Source organism: Gallus gallus, chromosome 3 (assembly GCF_016699485.2).
Source record: "Gallus gallus isolate bGalGal1 chromosome 3, bGalGal1.mat.broiler.GRCg7b, whole genome shotgun sequence".
Classification (NCBI taxonomy): Eukaryota; Metazoa; Chordata; class Aves; order Galliformes; family Phasianidae; genus Gallus; species Gallus gallus.
In genome coordinates, this window is record NC_052534.1 from 58,568,200 (window position 1) to 58,588,542 (window position 20,343).

Genomic DNA, 20,343 nt, shown 5'->3' on the forward strand with positions numbered 1-20,343 from the left:
CCATTTTAGACTCCATTGTGTCATTTTGACACTTTACAACATTTGTGTGTGAGTCTTTAGTTCTCTTCAGTATTGTCTACTTAAAGAATTACATCAACTGGATCAAGGAAGTCTTGTTCTAAAAACTGATTTTTTTTCCAAGACAGAAAATTAACCTGAGTTTGATATAGGAGAAGTACCTAATACATTTTTTCTTTTAATTTCTCCAGCATTTCAAACATGCATCTGTTATGGAATGTGACCTGCTGCTTGTAAGCAAGCATTTACTGTGCCCAATACTTTGTAATTTGGGAAACCCTTTGGCTGTGTTCTGGCACAAATTAATATTTTTAAATTTAAAATCAGAATGGACTCCAAAGACTGAAAAAAATAATACCAGAGTCACAAAATATGTTCTGGTTCTTATTGATCTTCTGATTTCTCACAAAGATTTATTTTCATTTGTTTTGAAGGTAAGGTAGGACAGAAGAGAAGGGACGGGGTGAAAATTGTCTGTCTCATGGATTTTAAGGTGTCAAATAGACTAATAAATAGACTCTGTCTCCTTCACAGAGGAATCAGATTTCCAATGCAGAGACCCAACTGCAGTATAGCATCACTTGTATGCATTTTGGAAATGGTACTTCCAAACAGAAGTTCATCTCTGCCAGGACTTAATGGTGTGCCACAATCAGGAGTCTCCCATGCCTTTGATAGTGCTGCTACAGCACACAAGGTGTTATACTCATCTGCCCTGTTCCAGCATGCTTTTGAAAGGGGGCGTTTCAGAAGCCTTAGCTCACTTTTTTTGCCTGATGTCTTGTTCTGGTTAAAACAACAAAGTGTAATTCCACTTCATACCCCTGTGTAAAATACATTGTTGTGGTTGCCATTTGTGTTCACCCAGAGGTTTTTGTGTCCTGAGAATATTGCTGCATTTCTTAACCAACTCATTTAAAACTAGCTTAGTTTGTCTACATAAACTGATGTCTCTTGCATTATTGTAACAGCTTACAAACCAAAAACTGTACAACTTGTAAATTTGAAGATGCACCACACATCTTCATTTGATACCCAAATCCCGTCTTTGAGGTATTATGAAAGATAATAAAGTGTCTGCAAAGCATGTGCACAAGTAGGATGTCTTAGTGGCAGATGTAGTGGAAATATATTGAAGGCACTAATCTGTTCTTTAATGTGACAGTGGGGCATAGAGTGTGTTGCTGGAACATTGTCTCCTCAGCATTGTTCCTACTTTGGCTCTATTCATCTGCAGGTGTCCAAGGTTTCACAGTTTGCGAGGCAAACAGATTCAGCACTTTTTCACCTGATCTTTCTGAATCTTTTAAGGTCAACTCTTTCATAATTGGTTATAAATTCATTGACATTACTATTTTCAAAGTAGTCATTGTGAACTTTAAGTCCTCGATCTCTTTGCTTCCCTTCCAACCCCTGCAATTCCATGATTCTGTGATTAATTTTCATTTCAGTCCTTACTAGAAGTAGACAATTCATCGAACTCTGTTTTCCTTGTAGGTTTATAACAAAATACTGGTAATCAGTGGACTGATTTGAAAGTCCTGGAGAGTGGGACAGGGAAGATTGATTTGTTTTTTTTTTTCATTATGTGTGTGACGCATCAAAACAATATATGTCTTTTATATATAATTGTATATATGTTGGAATTTCCAATTAGCATTCTCACTGTTATATGGCAAAATATGATGTACAGGTTTGCTTAATTGATTAAAAATGCACATAAATATGTATGAGTTACATAATTTAAAAAACATTTAGTAACGTGAGCTCAAGCTATTTTTCTGCATTATCTGGAAGCAGACTGTGTAAGCAGGTGTTCACCTGTTTACATGATACTGCATTTGCATGCAGAGCCACCTGTGACGCTTTCTGTGCTTAACTTCTATGACATTTTATACCATTCCAGATCTGACTAGAGGCTAGCTTGAAGTTGTATTTCTTTCCACCTTTTGAGAGATGGTGGCATCTAATTTTTTTTTTTTTTTTTTGTCCATAAAAGGGCTAAAATTACAATATCACAAAGCTTTTAGGTGTGGAAACCCCCTCTGCTAGACCCTGCTCGTGGCTTCTGTAATGCTGTAGCGAGGGATACATATGAGGGCAAGAACAGATGCTGAGTTTGTAGAACAAAGTGAGGTGGTGGCAGCAGATTTCATCTCAGCATCACCTTATTCACATCCTCCTTGAGGATGAGCATGATCCAAGAGGCTGGTGGTGCAGACCATATCCCTTTCCACAAGCAAGGCTTGTTAAACTCTTCTCCTTGGGACAAATGTAGCCCTTGTTACCTTGGTGATGCCTGACACTTCACAGCCTAATTGAGGGAATCATATTTCCAGTTCTTAATCAATTCATTTTTTCTTTTTAGTAGCTTTACCCTAAAAAGCTGTAATTTAGAGTTCTGAAAACAGCAGCTTAGATGCATTCAAACTCTGGTGAATTCTTGGCATGACTTTATCTCCCACAAGCAAGACTCTGAAAAAAGCTCTTTGGAAGAAGCAGAGAAGGGAGAATTGTAGGAGTTTGCTTCCATTAGTGTCTTCAGTTTATGACCTGGAGAAAAAGCTTTCCCAAAAGAGGCTAGCAGTATGATAAAGTGTGTGTGCTGTTTGCTGAAACAAGGTGTATATCTCATCTCCCTGATCCCTACCAAAGCATGTCCTAAGGTTTTCAACACATAAAATCATCTGAGACTTTTTTTTTTTAAGTAATTAAGGTAAAAGGGGTTATGAATATCCTCTCTCTGAACTTGAATTTATTAATTAACTTTCAGACTTCTTAAATTTTTTTTAATTAGACAGTGATTATCATTCTAGCAGAGCAACAGCAGAACAAAACTGATAGAGACAGAATGGTCTTTCTGGGCAGATGATTATAATGCAAGGCAGACCAATCTGAATGAAAATATTTATCAGAAAATCTCACATAGTTTCGCAACGAACACTTTTCTCAGGTGGTAGAGTGACATTTTGCCAGAGCTGGATGGAGCACCAATTTCATTTGATGTTATTTGATGTTATCCTGATGTTACCTTATTGAACTCATTCAGACATCATTCCCATTTTTAATTAAAAGTTTTTGAGTGCCACATAACAAAGATGCAGACCAGATTATCTTGAACAGTTACTTTGAATATCAAACTATGCAGCAATAACACTAGTTGTGAGAATTCAAAGACCTGCCACAAACAGAAATTAATATTCTAAGAAAATACAGTATATTGAAATAGAAGGTTTAACCATGCATAAAACAGAGTTTCTTCTCTAACTCACAGAAAGAAACCCAGCATAAAATGCTGTGAATGTTAAGAGAGTCAAACAGTATATTAAGAAGGTTACATATAAAATCACATTCAAAACCTCTGATTTAAAAGCTGTCTTTTCGAAGGCTGGCTATTCTCCAAGTGGAACCGTACAAGCAGCCCTGTGAAATCCTACCAGAGTTTTCTGCCTGAATAATTTCATTTGGATGATGGAGTAGAATCGCATTATATTCATTCCAATGCCATCTCCTTAGAAAGGTGTAGGTGAATAGATTTTGTGCTGAGTCTCATAAATTTTCTGACAATTTTCCAAGGCTGTTTGTAAATTCTGAGCCACAGAAGGAAGGAGAAGACAGGAAAGCAATATGTGCCGTGACTTGATTCGTTATGCCACAGTCTACTTTAAGAGTTAGATATGAATATTAGACAATTTTGGAAGTGGGTGTTGGAATTTCACTGTAAGAAATTTTAGAAGAATTGAATACAACAGAAATTTATGAGAATGGGGTGGACTCTACTTCACCAATTTTACTGTATTTGAGAACATTACCAGTCCTAGTCTCTGTTTACAGTTTAGATTCGCGCTATTGTTCTTGGAAGTCAGCTGATTGGCTAGCCTTGATGTATCTATAAAAAAATGAGGAAAGCTACTACTTATTTGGTGACAATTATTGGTAATATACAGAGCCAAAATCACTTGATGAAGTATTTTACAAATTTTGTGAATAGGTCCGTGGAATATGATTACTGTTACTGTTCATTAGGTCATATGAAAGTCAAACTGGTAAGAGGAAGAATCAAGTGCTCCCCTCTCAGTTCAGCTGGTAAATATGTGTAGCTAGGTGTTCTTGTGGAGGAGTAGATAGTTACTCCCTATGTCAGATCAGAAAATCTTCCTGCAAATTTAATGTGAGACACTAGTACAGTCAAATTGTATAAAAGATACGAATACAAGAATGTGAGATGATACTGTAAAATGCCTGTTAGAGTAAGATTGGCCAAAGGAATTAATAGCTGATACAGAGTCCATTTTCCTATGATCAGTTACTATTGTGTTATTATGCTGAGTTCTTTTTTGAACTAATAAATTGTCTTTTAATCCAGTCTGCTGTTCAAGGTATCAGAAGGGATTGTAGGACTAGATTGCTAAAAAAGAATGGTATTAATTAGTACAGCAAGATTTTTTATAACTTTAATAATTTTTTACAGTTTTTACCTTATTTAGAAATATGCAGTAGTTGAAAATGTTATTATTTTTATGTTCGCAAATCACCAGAAGAGAAACTGTTAAATAATGTTATCTAGTCTTATACAGCAAATATGTCAAGGAAGTATAACAGAAAACAAAATATGTCAAGTAATGTAGGGAAGTCCTTTTCTAGGAAGAAATGGATAAAAGCAAAAAATGAAAAAATTACTGTTTATTGTTAGATGAAAAAGAAGCAAAAAATCATGAAGAATATGACTATGATAAGTGAACGAACTTGTCTTCCCAACATATACTTAGGAACCTACTACAGTCATCTACTGTGCTGCTGTATCAGAAATTGGAAGAAAAAGCAACAACTTTAGATTTTAAACTGAATGCACAAAGAATAAAGTGTACTCAGGTGGGAACCAATGCATAAAACGTTAGCCTGAAAGCTGCTGTGTTCCTGGTGTAGTTGAGCTGTTTCGTTTCGCAAAAACAACAACTGAGCCTGTATAATGACTGCTTAAGAGAAAGAGAATTCTTAGTGGTCCTGTAGTCTAGAGGGCATACAGAGCAAATTCTGAGTAAATGTCAGGAGTTTCTCTTCCCACGTTGCCCTTGAGCAATTAGCAACCAGGAGGCAGAATCTTGTAATGAGAGGCTAAAACAGGCACAAGGTTTCTGTGTTTTCATCCTTTGTGTTTATTTGTGGAAGTTCACACAAGTCATTACAATTTTACAGTACACTCATATGGTTCTTTGTCTCTGGCAAGGCTGCATTGTCATGGCAAGTCTGTGTACACTCTTAGTTCATCAAAATGTGCAGGCTTACCACAGTTACGGGAACATTGTTGCTTCAGCATCTCCTAATTAACACAGTTATGTGTACAGAATTTTTAAAATTCCCTGTGTATTTTTATTTCCCTTCTATATTCCTCTTACATATGTCTGATTGCCCGTACAAATACTTTCTTACAGCAGAGGCAGTAGGAGGTATAAATCAATAAAATATCAAAAATAAAACAAAAATAATATGTAGAACTTTCAAATTTCTAAGTTCTTTTAAAGGATCCTATGCTACATTCAGTGGCTTTCTCAGAATACTAAAAAAAATGTGCACACAATGCAAATACATGTAATATATTGCAATAATTTATATGTGTAATTGTTATCATATAATCTCTAAACGTAACGTTAGTTAGAGAATGTATATATTATCTGTTGCTGGAAACATACATGTAATAATCCTGGCATCACTTACATCAAACGGAATTTCACTGTTGATACAAGAAAGAAGGGTAGCATTTTGCTAGTAGATTTCAATGTTTTGGATACATGGCACTTAACCATTGGTATATGCATGCCTAGCCTAAGACTATTCAATATAATTTTTCTCCCCTAATTTAGAACTCTTTGGTATGTTTCCAGTGGGCAGCAGCTTTTTATCCTAAACAGTATTAAAGTTAACAGAATGAGTTACTGTCTCTTACTTCAAACCCATTTGTGTAAAGAAACCAGAAGTGGACAAGCAGTTGATATCCTCCTGATTCTCTGTCATTGTTCTAAGAACATGGACAGAAAACTACATTTGGAACAGTTATTGAGTATCCAGATTCAACTGTCATATCTTTCTACAGAGAAGCTGATATAGGTCTCTTAATTCCTTCCCTTTACTCTCTCATCTCTCATTAATACTGCTGTGGAAATACCACCATCCTCATGTGGTTCAAAGCGTGTGCTTTGGATGGATCTTTGAGTCTTTGGCTTTCAAAGTACATGTTCAGGTCACATCCAGTCCTTGTGATTTGTAATGTCTCAGAGACAGGGCCTTAAATCTCCATCCATCCACACGACTAAATCTCTTGTGCAGACTATTCTTGTTCTGCATCTTGAGCAGCGCTTCCCATTGTGTGCTCAGCACTGCTGTGCTCCAACATTCTCACTGTCCACCCTTCCAATGCCCTTGCTGCTTCTCATTATTGCATACATGAGTTTTTTTCCCATTCATACATAAGCCATTTATAGTTCAGCTTTCATTGACATTTTGAATCTACTGATTCAGTTTTTGACTCTGCTGCATATCAAATGTTCGTTCATGTTCGTTGTATCCAATTCAGTAGATTACATGTTGCTGGATTGTAAGTGTTTAAAATCTTGAACACCTTCTTTGAATTCCACACCAAAAATTATCCCCAGTATTTCCTTTTAGATGGTATCATATGGTTATATGGCACTAGCTCTAGCCTGTGTGTATGTGTCGTGTGTATGCAGCTACACACATCACTTTCCTCATCCTGACTCTTGTCCCAGATACTTCAAGAGCATATAATACAAACAAAATATCCACTATTGAGTCCACTGGGAATATGGACATGTATTTATAACGTGTATTTACACAAAGGGGAAGGTCACAACAACCCTATGCATCACTAAAGGCTTGAGTCAGAGTCACTGGAAAGCTGCACTGAGGAAGGACAACTGGATGTGTTGGTAGACACTCGGCAGAAATTGCGCCAGCAGTAAGTGTACCTAGGGGGCCAAGAAGGCCCATGGCATCCTAGTTTGTATCAGAAATAGTGCAATCAGCAAGAGCAGAGAAGTGATTGTCCCCCCTGTACTCAGCTGTAATGAGGATGCACCTTGAGTGCTGTGTTAAATTTTGGGCCCCTCACTACAAGAAAGACACCAAGGCCCTGGAGCATGTTCAGAGAAAGGCAACAAAGTTGATTAGTGGTCTGGAGCACAAGTCTTACGAGGAGCAACTGAGGGAACTGGGATTGTTTAGTCTGGAGAAGAGAAGGCTCAGGGGAGGCCTTATCCCTCTCTACAACTCCCTGAAAGGAGGTTCTGGTGAGATGGGGTTCAGCCACTTCTCCTAGGTAACAGTGATAGAACAAGAGGGAATGGCTTCAAATTGCACCAGGAGAGGTTCACATTGGATATTAGGATGAATTTCTTCTCAGAAAGAGTGGTTGGACATTGGAACATGTTTTCCAGTGAACTGGTGGAGTCATCATCCCTGGATGTATTTAAGGAAAAGGTAACACTCAGGGCTGTGGTCTAGTGGGCAATATTGGTGGTAGGTGGATGTTCGGACTAGATGACCTTAGAGGTCTTTTCCAACCTTAATGATTCTATGACGCATTTCATGTTTCTCAGTGGACAGAGTTCAAGCTGTAAGGGAGAAAGATTATCATGGTGATGAAGTCTTATGCTTTATGATTAAAGCACAACCAGGTTTCTCACTGCTCAGCTGCTGCAGGGATGTCTGGAAGACAGGATGTTCCTACTTGATAATAAAGTGTTAGTGAGTGATTCAGATACTGCTGAGGTGCAGGTACATAAGCAAGTAAAAAAGAATGATTTTTTAAATACTACCTGATCCTTCCTTCTCCTAAAATGTGTTAGTCTTCCTGCACAGGAAATCCAAATTGAAGTGTTGTGAGTAATGTGGCTAAAATCAGAAAGTATTGGGTTGTACTCATCCCAGGTCTCAACTCCAGTAATTTTCTGAGAGGAACTTGGAGCCAGTTCTTGAGGGAATTATAGTCTTTCTCTGGTGGGGCTTTACCTAATTTATCATTCTTTTTGGTTCTGTTGATTTCCTGAGAAGCATTTCAGTTTCAACATAAAGGGTATTTTGTGTGTAATGATGTACACACGATCTTACCAGTGGCTTGTAAATACCTCACACGCGACTGCTGTGAGAGGGGAGAGGTTAAGTGGCATCTGCTGCGTGTGTGCCATTTGGAGGAGGAGAGGAAACTGATCAGAGGGGGAGAGAGAAAGCTCACATTCACTATGGGAGCAGGGGAAAGACAAAGCGTTAACCCACAGAGTTAGGAAGAAGGAACAAGAAAACTGAGGAGCTATTTGCTGTTTTACAAGTAAACACCTCATGGGATTTTACCCCCAGCTGAAACTTATTTATACTTTTTGATATTTCCACCAGGCTGAAAAATCCCATGTTCCTGATCCTTTGTACACTAGACTGTGATGCAGAAAGGTGTAGACCGAATAGCTGTGCTCTTTGAAATATTCTGTTTTCCTCTCTGCTGTAACCTGTGGCCTCAGCCTGCTCAGCCAAATTGCAGAATGGCTTCATCTCTGTGTGCAGCACAGTGATTTTTTTTTTCTTTATACACAGAAATAAAACTGCTGCTGAATCTAGGTTTGGATTTGTGGATGGCTTTATGGGGAGAATCAAAACTTCAAGTCACACTTACAATAAAATGGATTTATGGTATAGAATGCAGATCTCAGACTAGGTGCTCCTAGGAGAATTAGTCAGCAAAGGTGAACTGAGACAGAGTGTAAGAGAAAAGGACTATACAGTATAGGGTACTGGCTGCAGATTGGGGAGAAAAGTTTGATTTACTCTTTGGAAGTTACATAATCTTGCTATTTCATGTTAAATATTCCATATTTAGTGTCTGTAAAACTAACAGTGAAGGAGATAAGGGTGATTCAGTTGATAGTCTCTGTAAAAATGTACTTCATGCTTTGTAAACCCAAATGTGTACAACACTTCTGTACATGCAAGATTACATATACACACCTGTATACAAACATATAGTCATATACTTGGTGTTGCAGATTTGTATGGCATATAGATTGAAGTACATAAATCTATATATATGTATATGTAGGTGTATAAACACAATACGTGTCTGTATTTTGGGTTCTATATGAGCACACATTTGGAGATTATCATCAACATTAATTTTCATGTCTCTAGTACTTACCCATTTAAGCAACTTACTCTTTTATTCATTTAGCAGCAGCAACAGAAGAACCTGAAGTGATTCCAGATCCAGCAAAGCAGACAGATCGGGTGGTGAAAATAGCAGGAATAAGTGCTGGAATTCTGGTATTCATCTTGCTTCTCCTTGTTGTGATATTAATCGTAAAAAAAAGGTAAGAAAATGATTTGTGATGATCCCCTTTTTTCCTCTATATCAAACAACAGTAACTAGATGGAACTTTTTTACAGGTCTTCAGAGAAACAAACAAACAAATAAATAAATAGTCTCGGGTCCAGTAGGTCACGTCAGCTTTTGGATGAGTTCATTGTATTTCCTGTTGGATTTATTTATTTATTATGTGATTCTTGTGATGGATTCAAAGAGTGGTTTACTTGCTATTTGGGATCCAATAGCTACACATTTTTTCAAACTTACTCATTTCCACATAGTTTTAAGCTGCACTTGGAGGAATGTGCAGAATATTCAAATGGGTGGAATTGAAATTAATGGGTCTTATTTATGAAGAAGAAAAATAAGTAGAGTAACTTACTGCACTTTTTATGTTGTAATCGCCTAATGAATTTGATTTGCCATATGCAGCTCTAATGAGTTGTTTGTATCCTCATATTATCCAACTTGCAAAATAATGTAATTTTATACCTCTGTTTATGCTCTTGTAAACCTAGTTTTTTTCTTAAAAGTCATACCACATCACTGTAAAATTATCTAGTGGCTCCTTAGTGCATGAAATTGTTTAAAAGTGTATTAATCTGAATGAATTTTAATTTTTTAGCGCTTTCTTAGACAATAAGCAATAGCGCCATCTGCGGGAACTGTAGCATGAGAGCTCGGCACAGCGCGCTGCTGCTGAGTGTGAGCTGCTGCTCCAGTGCTGCTCACGCACTTTTTAAGAGCGTTCGCTCCACAGTAGTTGCAACTCTTTTAACCTGACATAAAAGTTCATGATGTGGCTCTGTAAATCTGTAGTCGTAGCACCGTAGCTTCCAATAGAAATTCCTCCTCTCTGTTTGCCCTTTCCCCAGCTTGTCCCCTTCCCGGTGCGCCGACCGCTCCTGCATAGAATGAGACCTTTGTCTTCCAGGTGTTTGTGCACTGCCTTTCCTTTCCCTCGTTAGAATCCTTGATGAAGGGTATATTTGTGAATGTTGCAAATGTTCCTCTGAAATACGGCTTTCTATTATTTTTAAAGAGTAAGAAAACATTAAGATTGTGCCTAAGATCATTCTATATGTTATAATCACTGGTTTCCATTAGATTTTTTTAATTTATTGCCTCTTTACAATTATCCCTGGAGATATATAACTTGGAGAAGAAACGTCTGCATTAGAAACATTAGGTATGCTTACAGTGTTCTGTGTTAGTTAGCTACATACGTGATTTTTCCCGAAAGTGCTTTTACTTTTCTCTGTTGTTTACTCTGTGGTTGAGAATTAACACATATGCAAAAGATCCAACTCATCACTACCAAATAAAAAAAAAAGACACACAGTCAGGCAATTTTCTTTATTCACACCACTTTTGAAGAACAAAACCAACAAGAAGTTGTTTTTCAGCTTCCAGAGAGAAATCTCTATTTTCTGTCATCACTGTGAGAGATGTGCTGGGGAATATCAGCTCCTGGCTGCGTGCTGCAGTGCTCCCCTTGTGTTTAATAGGCGCCTGTGTGTGTGCGTGTGTGAGACTGTCTGCTACTCTGTATTGTCAGTCCCTTCCACATGGGTTTGGCTAGTTTTGCAGGTAACAAAAGAAATAGCTCCTGTACTATTCTGTATTAAAAATAGGTGAGAGATAAGCCTGTTTAACGAATCTTTAGTGTCTGGTAATTTTTCTTCGCGACAGTTTAATTGATTGTCTGTCATATATTTTGTAGGAGTGTCAGTCCCCCCCACCCCCCCTTTAGGAAAAGTGGACCACTGTTTTAATCTCAGCTTTAGTCAAGGTCTCAGGTTGCATACCTGAGTGAGCTCAGTCCATCTAGTGAGCCAGGGCCATCCGTATAACAAAGCCAGGAGCAGCGGTACCAACCCTGACACATTCACACATACATAAGCACACGTCAGTTAGAGTGTGGGACTGAAAACTGATCAGTTTTATTCATCTGCTGTAGTGTACATATTCGCTGATCCATTATGTAGTATCCCTTTTGGTACCTGAATTGACCACAACTTACTTCACAGAAACATCAATAAAACAACAGTTTCTGCATTTTCACTGCTTTATTAAGCCTCGTGCCCTGCCATAGCTATCTAAATCGGATTAAATGCAGCATTACATTTTATAGAAAAATGGAGTACTAAGCAGTTTTGTTCATGGGCTTTGCCTGATCATTTTGTACAAATTGGTTTGAAGTTTTACTGAATTAAGCTCTTAAGAGCTCGTACAGAGTTTTACTGGAGTCATCAAACCAACTAAGAAAAGGGATACTGCATCTTTAACAAGCAATGCCATTTTTGTTTTGTTTTTTTTCAAATCACTGTTGGACTATTTCCAAACGTTCTTCATTTCCTTCCATTTGTTTCCCTTCCATATTCTTAATGCTTAGCATGAATACATCAGCATTTTCAATTGTAAGATTTTAAAATAAAACATATGTTTGCATTCAGGAAATGTGTGGTATATATGTCAGTACACACATATCTGTTGTTAACGTACATTCTCTAATACGTGTGTACTCATATAGCTACATATAATATGTATGCAAACATATATATCTACACCTGTGTACCAATAACGATGTCAAATTGAATGACATGAAACTTGTTTTCTGCTTAAACGTATTTATTAATGCCATATTTATTTTTGTAACTGAAAAGTAAAACGCATACTTACTGCACAAGATTTGTACACAGCTGTTCATTTGTCATGACATTTAGGTGGTAATCATTATATTATGCTGAACTGCATGTTGAAAGTACACAATCCATTTAATTTTCAAATTTTTTGGCAATAAATGAAACCTCAGCATGTAATTTTCTCAAGTGATCTTTCTAAAAAAACAATCATTTTTATATGCTAGTGTATTTTTTTTTAATTGCATGGCAAAGTAAGGCTAATTTGTGCATGAGCAAGTTGAAATGCTAACCAAAGAAACATGAATTCTTCAATTTTTTTTTAAACGCACATTTCTCTGCTTTATTGAATGTGACAGAGTCACGCTTTTCATTCACCATTGCTTCTCTTTTTCCACTGTCTGTGATTTGCTTGCCAGGAGGAGCTACTATTCTTACTCCTACTATCTGTAAGTAGAATACGGGTGACTTACTATTTTACATGTTTTAATGATGCAGTATCCCTTTTTAAAAAAAGAAAAAGTCTTCAGAATTTTCTTAAAGTCATATTGATAGTGATTTCACCTTATTCTCAGGCTTGAAAATTTGCTTTCTTTGCTTCTGTTACTCTCTGCTTGGTTTGTTTTTTGTTTTGTTTTTTTTTTTTTAAAGGGATATTGTATTTCTAACTGTATATTAACACTTCTGCTTTTTGCTAGTTTTTCCCATGAGTGTCATTTTAGTTTAGTTTTGTAATCATAATTTAATTTGCATTATGATTCACAGTGACGCATCATACTAAGATATAAATCTCCTTTCCCATTTCCTAGATAGAGTCCTGTGCTTGTAAATCACAAGTTGTGCTTTCGTAACATATCAGGTCAGATGTGGTCCTACACACCACTCCTCCTTCATAAATTCACGGATGCTGGCCCTTTATAAACAGGTCACTGCACTACCCTTGTGAGAGCAGCACCTCCATCCCAGTGCTAGATTTTTATTATTATTCTTTACAGAAATATTTTTTTGTGAAGGAGTCTGTGCCTGTTGGCTTATGGGGAGCTTTACAGACAGATTTTAAAGTGTGGATCTTACTGTATGATAAAAGTTTGAATAAGACTTTGCCTCACTGAAGCAAAATTCACATTTTTCTATGTGGTGTTGACCAAGTGAGTTTTTCTGAGGGCTGCAACGGTTTTGACTGTGATCAAGAAAATGCATTCTTATTTTGAAAGTTATGCAGAAAGCCCTTGATTTCAGAGAAAGATCAAAGAGTGCACTCCAGTCTTCTGATGACTGCTGTGTCTGATAGTGATACTCTTCCACATTTTTAAGCAGATTAGTTTACTTCTTTTAAACAAACCTGAAAATTGAAAAGCTAAGCTTCCTTTAGCTGACTGCCATTCTCTGGTATATTGTGACGAATTCTGATTTCCTTGTTAAATAACAATTGCTTCAGCTAGCAATAATTAACTGTGCAGTTCTATGCTAGGATTGAGTGCTTTTCCCTTCAAGCTCCCACTCACCAACACCTGCACAGGTTCGGGCCATGGGATCTCTAGCATGTAATGAGAATCACTTACAGTTCTGCCACCCTCCAGTACTGCATAGTGATTTGCTTAACTATCATCAAGCGTAGATTGCATATGGAAAAGGGGGAAAAAAAATCAAGCCCACCAGGAGTTAGGAGCTGTTAAACAATAAAACTGCCCATACATTGAGCAGCAATACTAGAACACAATAGGCCTTTTTAGAAGTCAAAGCAGAGCATAAGAATTATAAACCTTACTTCTGTAATAAGCTAATAACTTGAAAGCTTAATAGCTGTTGATTTGTTTAGCATAGCTAGCAAGTTTTGTTACAAAGTGGTTCTTCAAAGGAGAGCTTAATGCAGTCGACAGACGAGACGTAATAGTGTTTTTGTTCCATTCCTGAGGTGGCTTTAGAAAAATGCGATCTTCAGTGTATGGAGAATATCTGAAAGGCTTTGAAACTTAAAAAAGACTGAACTAGAAATGCCAGTTTTGCAAAAGCTTTGATAGCATTGGCAACCAGTTATAGAGCTCAAATAGTTTCACACCTGGAAGTTCTGATGCGCTTAAAACATTTGTTCAACCAGAGTATTGTTTAAACCAGCTTTTTTTAAGTAAACATGAATGTCTGGAGAAAGGATAAAATAAAGCATCTAGCTGTCACTATTTCAGTTTTCTGTTTTGTTTTGTTTTTTTGTTTCTTTTTTTTTTCTTTGTCTTACTTTTCACTCAACAACTAAACTAAACGGAATTCTCATATACACCACAAGGTGAGAAATGCTGTATTTAGAGCCCACCTTTGTGATTCTGGTAGTAATTAACCAACTAGATGTATAGTGAAAGGAGGGGGGGAGGGAGGGGGGGGGGGGCAGGGGGTTGAAGAAAAAAAGAAAAAGGTCTAAGAGAAGTCTGATTAATGAAGGAACTTGGTTACTTTCAGGTGTGCTTTGTCTGCATGTAGTCTATTTTGTGTAGCCCCTTACTGCAAACTAAGACTATTAGCTGGAAAGCAGTCTTCTAACACTGGGGAAGAAAGGATACGAGACATGAAGTGCTCCTTTCCCTAGAGAATGGTGTAGGACATTTCTGGTGGGTTTTCCCAGGACTTAGGATGTACATGAATTGATAAATTCCACTGATGTCCTTTTATTTAGAGAAATGTAAGATAAGCACTGTACAAACACTTACCAGGATATCTCATGTTATTGTTTTAGAAAAAAACTCATGAAGTTATGCTGTGCTTTAAATATATATTCCTTTGAGATTGTGATATTTTCACTGATGATTGTGTCTCTCTCATGTAACATCAGATTCATGCAAATAAGCAGGTTGGCTCTCTGTTATATTGCTATCACAGCTTCGGTTGAAAACAGGAAGAAAATATTAAGACGACAAACAGTTCAGTGCATGTTACAGATTCCTAAAGATCTGGGGTGCACTTCATACACTTCATGCACTTCACAGTCTTTGTGCTACTCTATTAAGAGTAGTCTTAAAGCGATAATTAAAATGTAGCATCTACTTCCATCTGTCTCTGAGGACTTCTGAGTGGATATTGCTTTCAGGTCTTCATCTAAAGGAGCAAATGTCCCTTTAAGGACACTACCTGTTAATTTTGAAGGGTTAGTTGTACAGGTTAGGTTGCTAACAGCTTTGCTGTGATACAGAGTGAGGCTGTTAATATCAAAATTTGAGATATTCCAAAACCTCATGTAGAATGGTGAGAGCGGGAGGCTTTTTGTTTTTTAAAGAACAAAATTTTGGTGTCAAGAGCAAAGACAGTGGTATCATGTTGTGTCTTATATACTGAATGAGAAGAACAACTTCTAGCATAAAAGGTAATATGAATTGATCTTGAATCATTGTGTTTCTCTTTTTATTTCATAGTGGTTGTTTTTGTTGGTTTTTGTTTGTTTGTTTGTTTGTTTTTTTACTAACTGAGTCATTTAGAAAGATAAATGATTTCTTCCTAACATGGAAAGCAAGGGGAATTAATTATCCATTTATAAAATCAAAACACAGCTTTAAATGGAGATGGTTGATAAAACTGCATGCACAGATGCTTCTTATTTATCATTTCAGTTAAAATGTAATTATATTCTCTAATTTGTTTATATTAGTGTAATTACTCTGCAGGAAAAAAAAATATGATCAGGGTACAGAAGTTAGAACCTTAATTACAGCATTTCTGTGTGTATCAAAAACATGCCATCATAACTCTTTTATAGGAAGGTACATAGTTTTATCAATTTCACGCTGGCAAAGGTGTACATAGGAAAACCAGTCAAACTCTTCCATCACTTGGATTGTAGATAATTATTGTTGTAGACATCAGTGTTCATCAAATATTAAGGTGGTATGGTTTTTTTTTTTTGGCTGGGCAGCAAACTTGCAAAGAAGCGCAAGGATGCCATGGGGACCACCCGTCAGGAGATGACACACATGGTGAATGCAATGGATAGAAGTTACGCTGACCAGAGCACCTTGCATGCAGAGGATCCCCTTTCAATCACATTCATGGACTCTCATAACTTCAGCCCCAGATGTAAGTACAGCATTTGTAGATACTCCAGAATTTGATTATCTTCTGTAGATATTCTACTTTTTTTTTTTTTTTTTTTTTAAGAAAATTATTCTAAGCTCTAGGTTTTCTTAGAAGGACCAGTAAATGCAAAGGGATGTTGAATAGGGACATTCGCATGTTATCCTTAAATGATGTATGGCCAGTTGTTTAAATATTTACATGTATTTCAGTATGCATTGATGCTGGTTCTGGGGAAAAATTACATTCCTGAAATGTCTCAATTAAATTCTGAAATAGTTTTCCTTTGTGAGGATATTTTATACCAACGTGTTAAATATTACTGCATAACACCACGTCTGTAATGAATAATAACACGAGGTCCAAAAAATCTTCTTTCTTTTGGCAGTAAGGACACTATAACAGAAGGAAACATTGACAAATTTCATGGCTGTTTGTGAAGTTTAGGAACAAGCATGTTAATATACCAGCAGATCTGCTCTATATTTGTATTTCTTTGTTGTAGACTTGCCAGATGTCTTATTTTGACAAAATTTGGCAGTTTGGGTTTCTGACTGTTAAGACTCTGGTTTATAGTTACCACTGAAAGTCCAGCCTTGTCTGCCTTCCAGCTTCTGCAGAACTCCACTAACTTTGTCTCTAAACTAGTCCTGCCTTGGAGCTGGCAGGAATCTGACTCCACAGCACCATGGCTTTAAACAGACCTGAAGTCTGAGCTGCTTCTGAATTTTCTGTCATTTGGGCATAGCGCCTGTTCTCCCACCTCCCATACTGCTTTTCATGCTTCAGCAAAATGCATCCCTTAAGGCTGTTAATTTTTTCCCTGATTGTTTTAAGGGAAATGGAGTTTGGAGAAGGATTATTGCTTAGTTTATTGAAGCTTACCAAACTGCAAAACTGCAGAGTGCTAACATTTAAGGTGTCTCATAACCAATTATAATAGTATCAGCCTGTGAGGTTTTGTGCTGTTTTGGCTAGAACTGTTTGAAAATTTTCCCAAGTTTGATGTCTTGTTGGCATTGAAATTCGTGGAGATAGCTTTACAAAGACAGCTTAATTTGGGCTGTTATTGTGGATCCTGGACAAAGTACCTACCAGGAGCCTACGTGGTTCATATTGAGCCAGGGATGCCAGGTACATGGGCAGCCTTCTAGGTGGAGCTGAAGCCATGAGTCCACAAGGCCTGGCCACAACAGCTGTCCTAGTTGACAAGCAAAGGAGTTTGAGTTAACTCTTTTCCAGCATCCTAGGTGTGTAATTTTGGGGATGTTGGAGGATTCAGTTCTCCTGACCATTGTCTTAAAAAAGCAAACAAATGAAAAAGCAACCTTTCAGGTTTCCTGGCTTTCAACTATAGGACAAAATATTAGGCAACTTGCTCCAGAATTAGAGCTCTGTTTTGTCACAGAGCTTTTTTAATTTTTTGTTCCAGACTGGGACAAAATCAATTCTGGATTCTGCCGTTCCTGTCCAAAACAGTGTATTTGTCTCTGCACAGTTCTAATAATGAATGATAAAATTCTGTGAATTTTATACAAACACTTAAGCATGTGTATCTGTGGTTTAAAATCATTACAAACAGTATCTTTATTATTTTTCATTTTTAAAAAGCTATAGCTTGTAAGTATGCGTGTAATTCTTTTAAATTACTTCTAAGACTTTTGAAGGAATACCATTTTATTTTGAGATGGGCTATTCAAGAATTACATAAGAGAATGAATTTAAAAGGAAAAAAAAAAAAACGGGTCTATGAATATGAACCTTTATTGTGAAGAGAAAGAACAATAGTGAAAGAGGAGCCTCTTCAAAAACTAAATTGCACGTAATACCTTCTTTATTTCATATCAGTAAGAATCTCCTTACCTTTGTCCTCACATTTCTGAAACCAAAATCACTGCCTTTCTCTTCTCTTTTATTCAGGATGCATTCTGGAACTCTGTATTCATTCTGTTTTCCTATTGTAAAAAAATAATGGGATTTAGTTATCACTTGGACATTTTATTCTTAAAGTATATTGTTTTTATTCTTAAAAATACACAATTTTAGGGTAACGTATTTCTTCATGAGCTTTGTTTTCCTGCAGTGCCCAATGATCCACTTGTGCCGACAGCTGTGTTAGGTGAGGACCCTAGTCCTTCATTATCCATTCCTGCATGAGTTTCATCTCCTTGCATGGTTAAATGTTGAAACAGCTTGTTTTATGTAAAAGATAGCTATGCTGTTATCACAAAATTACTCCTAGTTAGTGCTATCTGAAGAATAAATAAATAGGTAAATTGAAAGTTCTAGAACACTTTTCCTCAAAGCATTCAAATTGAGTTGAGATGAACTAATGTGTGAAAGTAAAATTCTCTTAAAATACACATGGAAAAAAATCAGATCCATATCAGTATTACTTGGCACCCAAAGCTCAATTTTCTGAGTAATAAGAATGAAAAGAAAAATAGAAAAGGGAAAAGCTTCTGTAGTATCCAAGAAGAAAGCTTTATTTGTTCATTCTGTACAAATGTCCCTGTATTAATTAAATGTCTCAGTTGACCTTAATTAGTAAGCTTCTCAACTTTATAACTGCTTTAAAAAGATGAACAGTTGTTGGGAGTGGCCAGCCTGTTTATTTCTATGCCATATCTAACACTGAAAGCACTTCTTTTAAGAGTTGGATTTAAAACTAAAATGCAGAGACAATTTAATCCCTCTTCTATCTTGAGATGGATTTGTATACATTCAATCTAGATTGTTTCTGGCTATGGATTGTCTTACTTTTTCTAAAAATTTGCAACCAAAGCTCAGTTTTCTCACCAAATACTACTTATTATTAACTGACTGCTACAACTGAGTGTCATTACTACTCACTCCAAATTTTCCTAATTAGACTTGTCTAGACTGAATCTTTGTTGCTGGAAATTGAATAATTTCCTTTTGAGAGAAAAGATAGATCTCATAGAAAAGATGGAGAAATGACACGCTCTTGTCCTTGTAAAACAGTCTTTTACCTAATGAATGGCACCTATGTTCTCTATTGTCTCTCCTCCAGTTGAAACCCAGTTGTTTCACTCATTATCTCATAGTTAATGTTTTCTAAAGTTTTTCTCTCTTCTTCTCTGAACACTTTCCAATGGATAGATCAAATTTTTGAATTGTAGTGCCCACAGTCAGGTACAGTTTTTAGGAGCTGTCTCAATGCGGAGTTGACTGGGATAGGTGCCCACAAGCCCTACTCACAGTGGTCCTGCTACCTGAACTGTATTTTGTCCTTTTTTCCGTGCTCATGTTACTGACTTGTGCTCAATTATCTGCTAAAATCCCAACTATCATTACCCAATCCACCAGTCCATTTTGTAGTGATATATTTTACTTCCCTTTCCTAGCTGTTACATTCTTTGTTTATTTCACTGTGTTAATTTATGCATGTGTCTCAAATAATCAAGATAACTTTGACATCAAATCCTGTACTTGTAAGCTGCTTGTGCCCTCTGCCCATATAATCAGGGTATTTTCTATTCCATTATGCAAGTTGTACATGAAAATATTGATAGAGCCTTTACAGATCTTCATTTAAATTGTCTTCTGAGACTGACAGCAAATCGTTATTTGCTACTTTGTGAGAGCTCTTTCATCTTTGCCAAAAGGGTGTCTACTCACAATGTAGAAGATTTACAAGCCATGTTCTGCCTGTTTCCTTTTGAAAATGTTGCAAATGACATTCTCATAACTATAACAACAGTCAAGCATGGTAGTGCCTAAGAAGGTTTATAATCATCAGAGCCATAATACACTTTCCACTTTAGACCTAAGGAAATCTAACCAGGTGATTTAAGATGTTTTTGAGGAGAGGTGAAATATCACAGTTTCCTGAAAGAGCAATGGGTTAGACTTAGTGATTCTAAATACTTACCAAAATAAGATCAATGGACTTAAAATTCATTTAATAATGGGTCTTTTCTTGAAATTCTTGTATGACTTTTCATATCCTTCCACTTTATGTCAAGCTCATGCTATTTACATATTGTCCAGTGATACTTGGCAAACTATTCCTAATAGCTTACTTGGGCTATGAGCACATTGCAATGGTCAGTCCACTGTCACTGCCTTGGGGCAGACACAGACATGGGCAGCTCTGACCAGCAAGGACAAGGGATGAACAGAAGAACATTGTAACAGTTCCTGTTCAAATTTCTATTTCCTCGTAATGGTGTTTTCGGCGTAATAGTCTCCGAGCACAAACACAGCAGTTCTAGTTGGAAGAGGTAATATTTTCCATTA

The 20,343-nt window shown here is 36.8% G+C and overlaps 1 protein-coding gene across 10 annotated transcripts in view; it reads left to right on the top strand.

Annotated features, from left to right (window-relative positions):
- The window catches only part of PTPRK (protein tyrosine phosphatase, receptor type K), a 391,069-nt gene that overhangs the window by 345,066 nt on the left and 25,660 nt on the right, over positions 1-20,343 (top strand). For 2 of the 10 annotated variants that reach the window (XM_015284457.4, XM_040697913.2), the window contains exons 14-16: positions 9,251-9,389; positions 15,914-16,083; positions 18,164-18,199. In XM_015284457.4, the coding sequence (XP_015139943.2) occupies positions 9,251-9,389; positions 15,914-16,083; positions 18,164-18,199 (345 nt within the window). The remainder of the gene's footprint in view (positions 1-9,250; positions 9,390-15,913; positions 16,084-18,163; positions 18,200-20,343) is intronic. The other 8 variants (XM_040697914.2, XM_040697915.2, XM_025149396.3 and 5 more) reach the window with 6 other exon arrangements.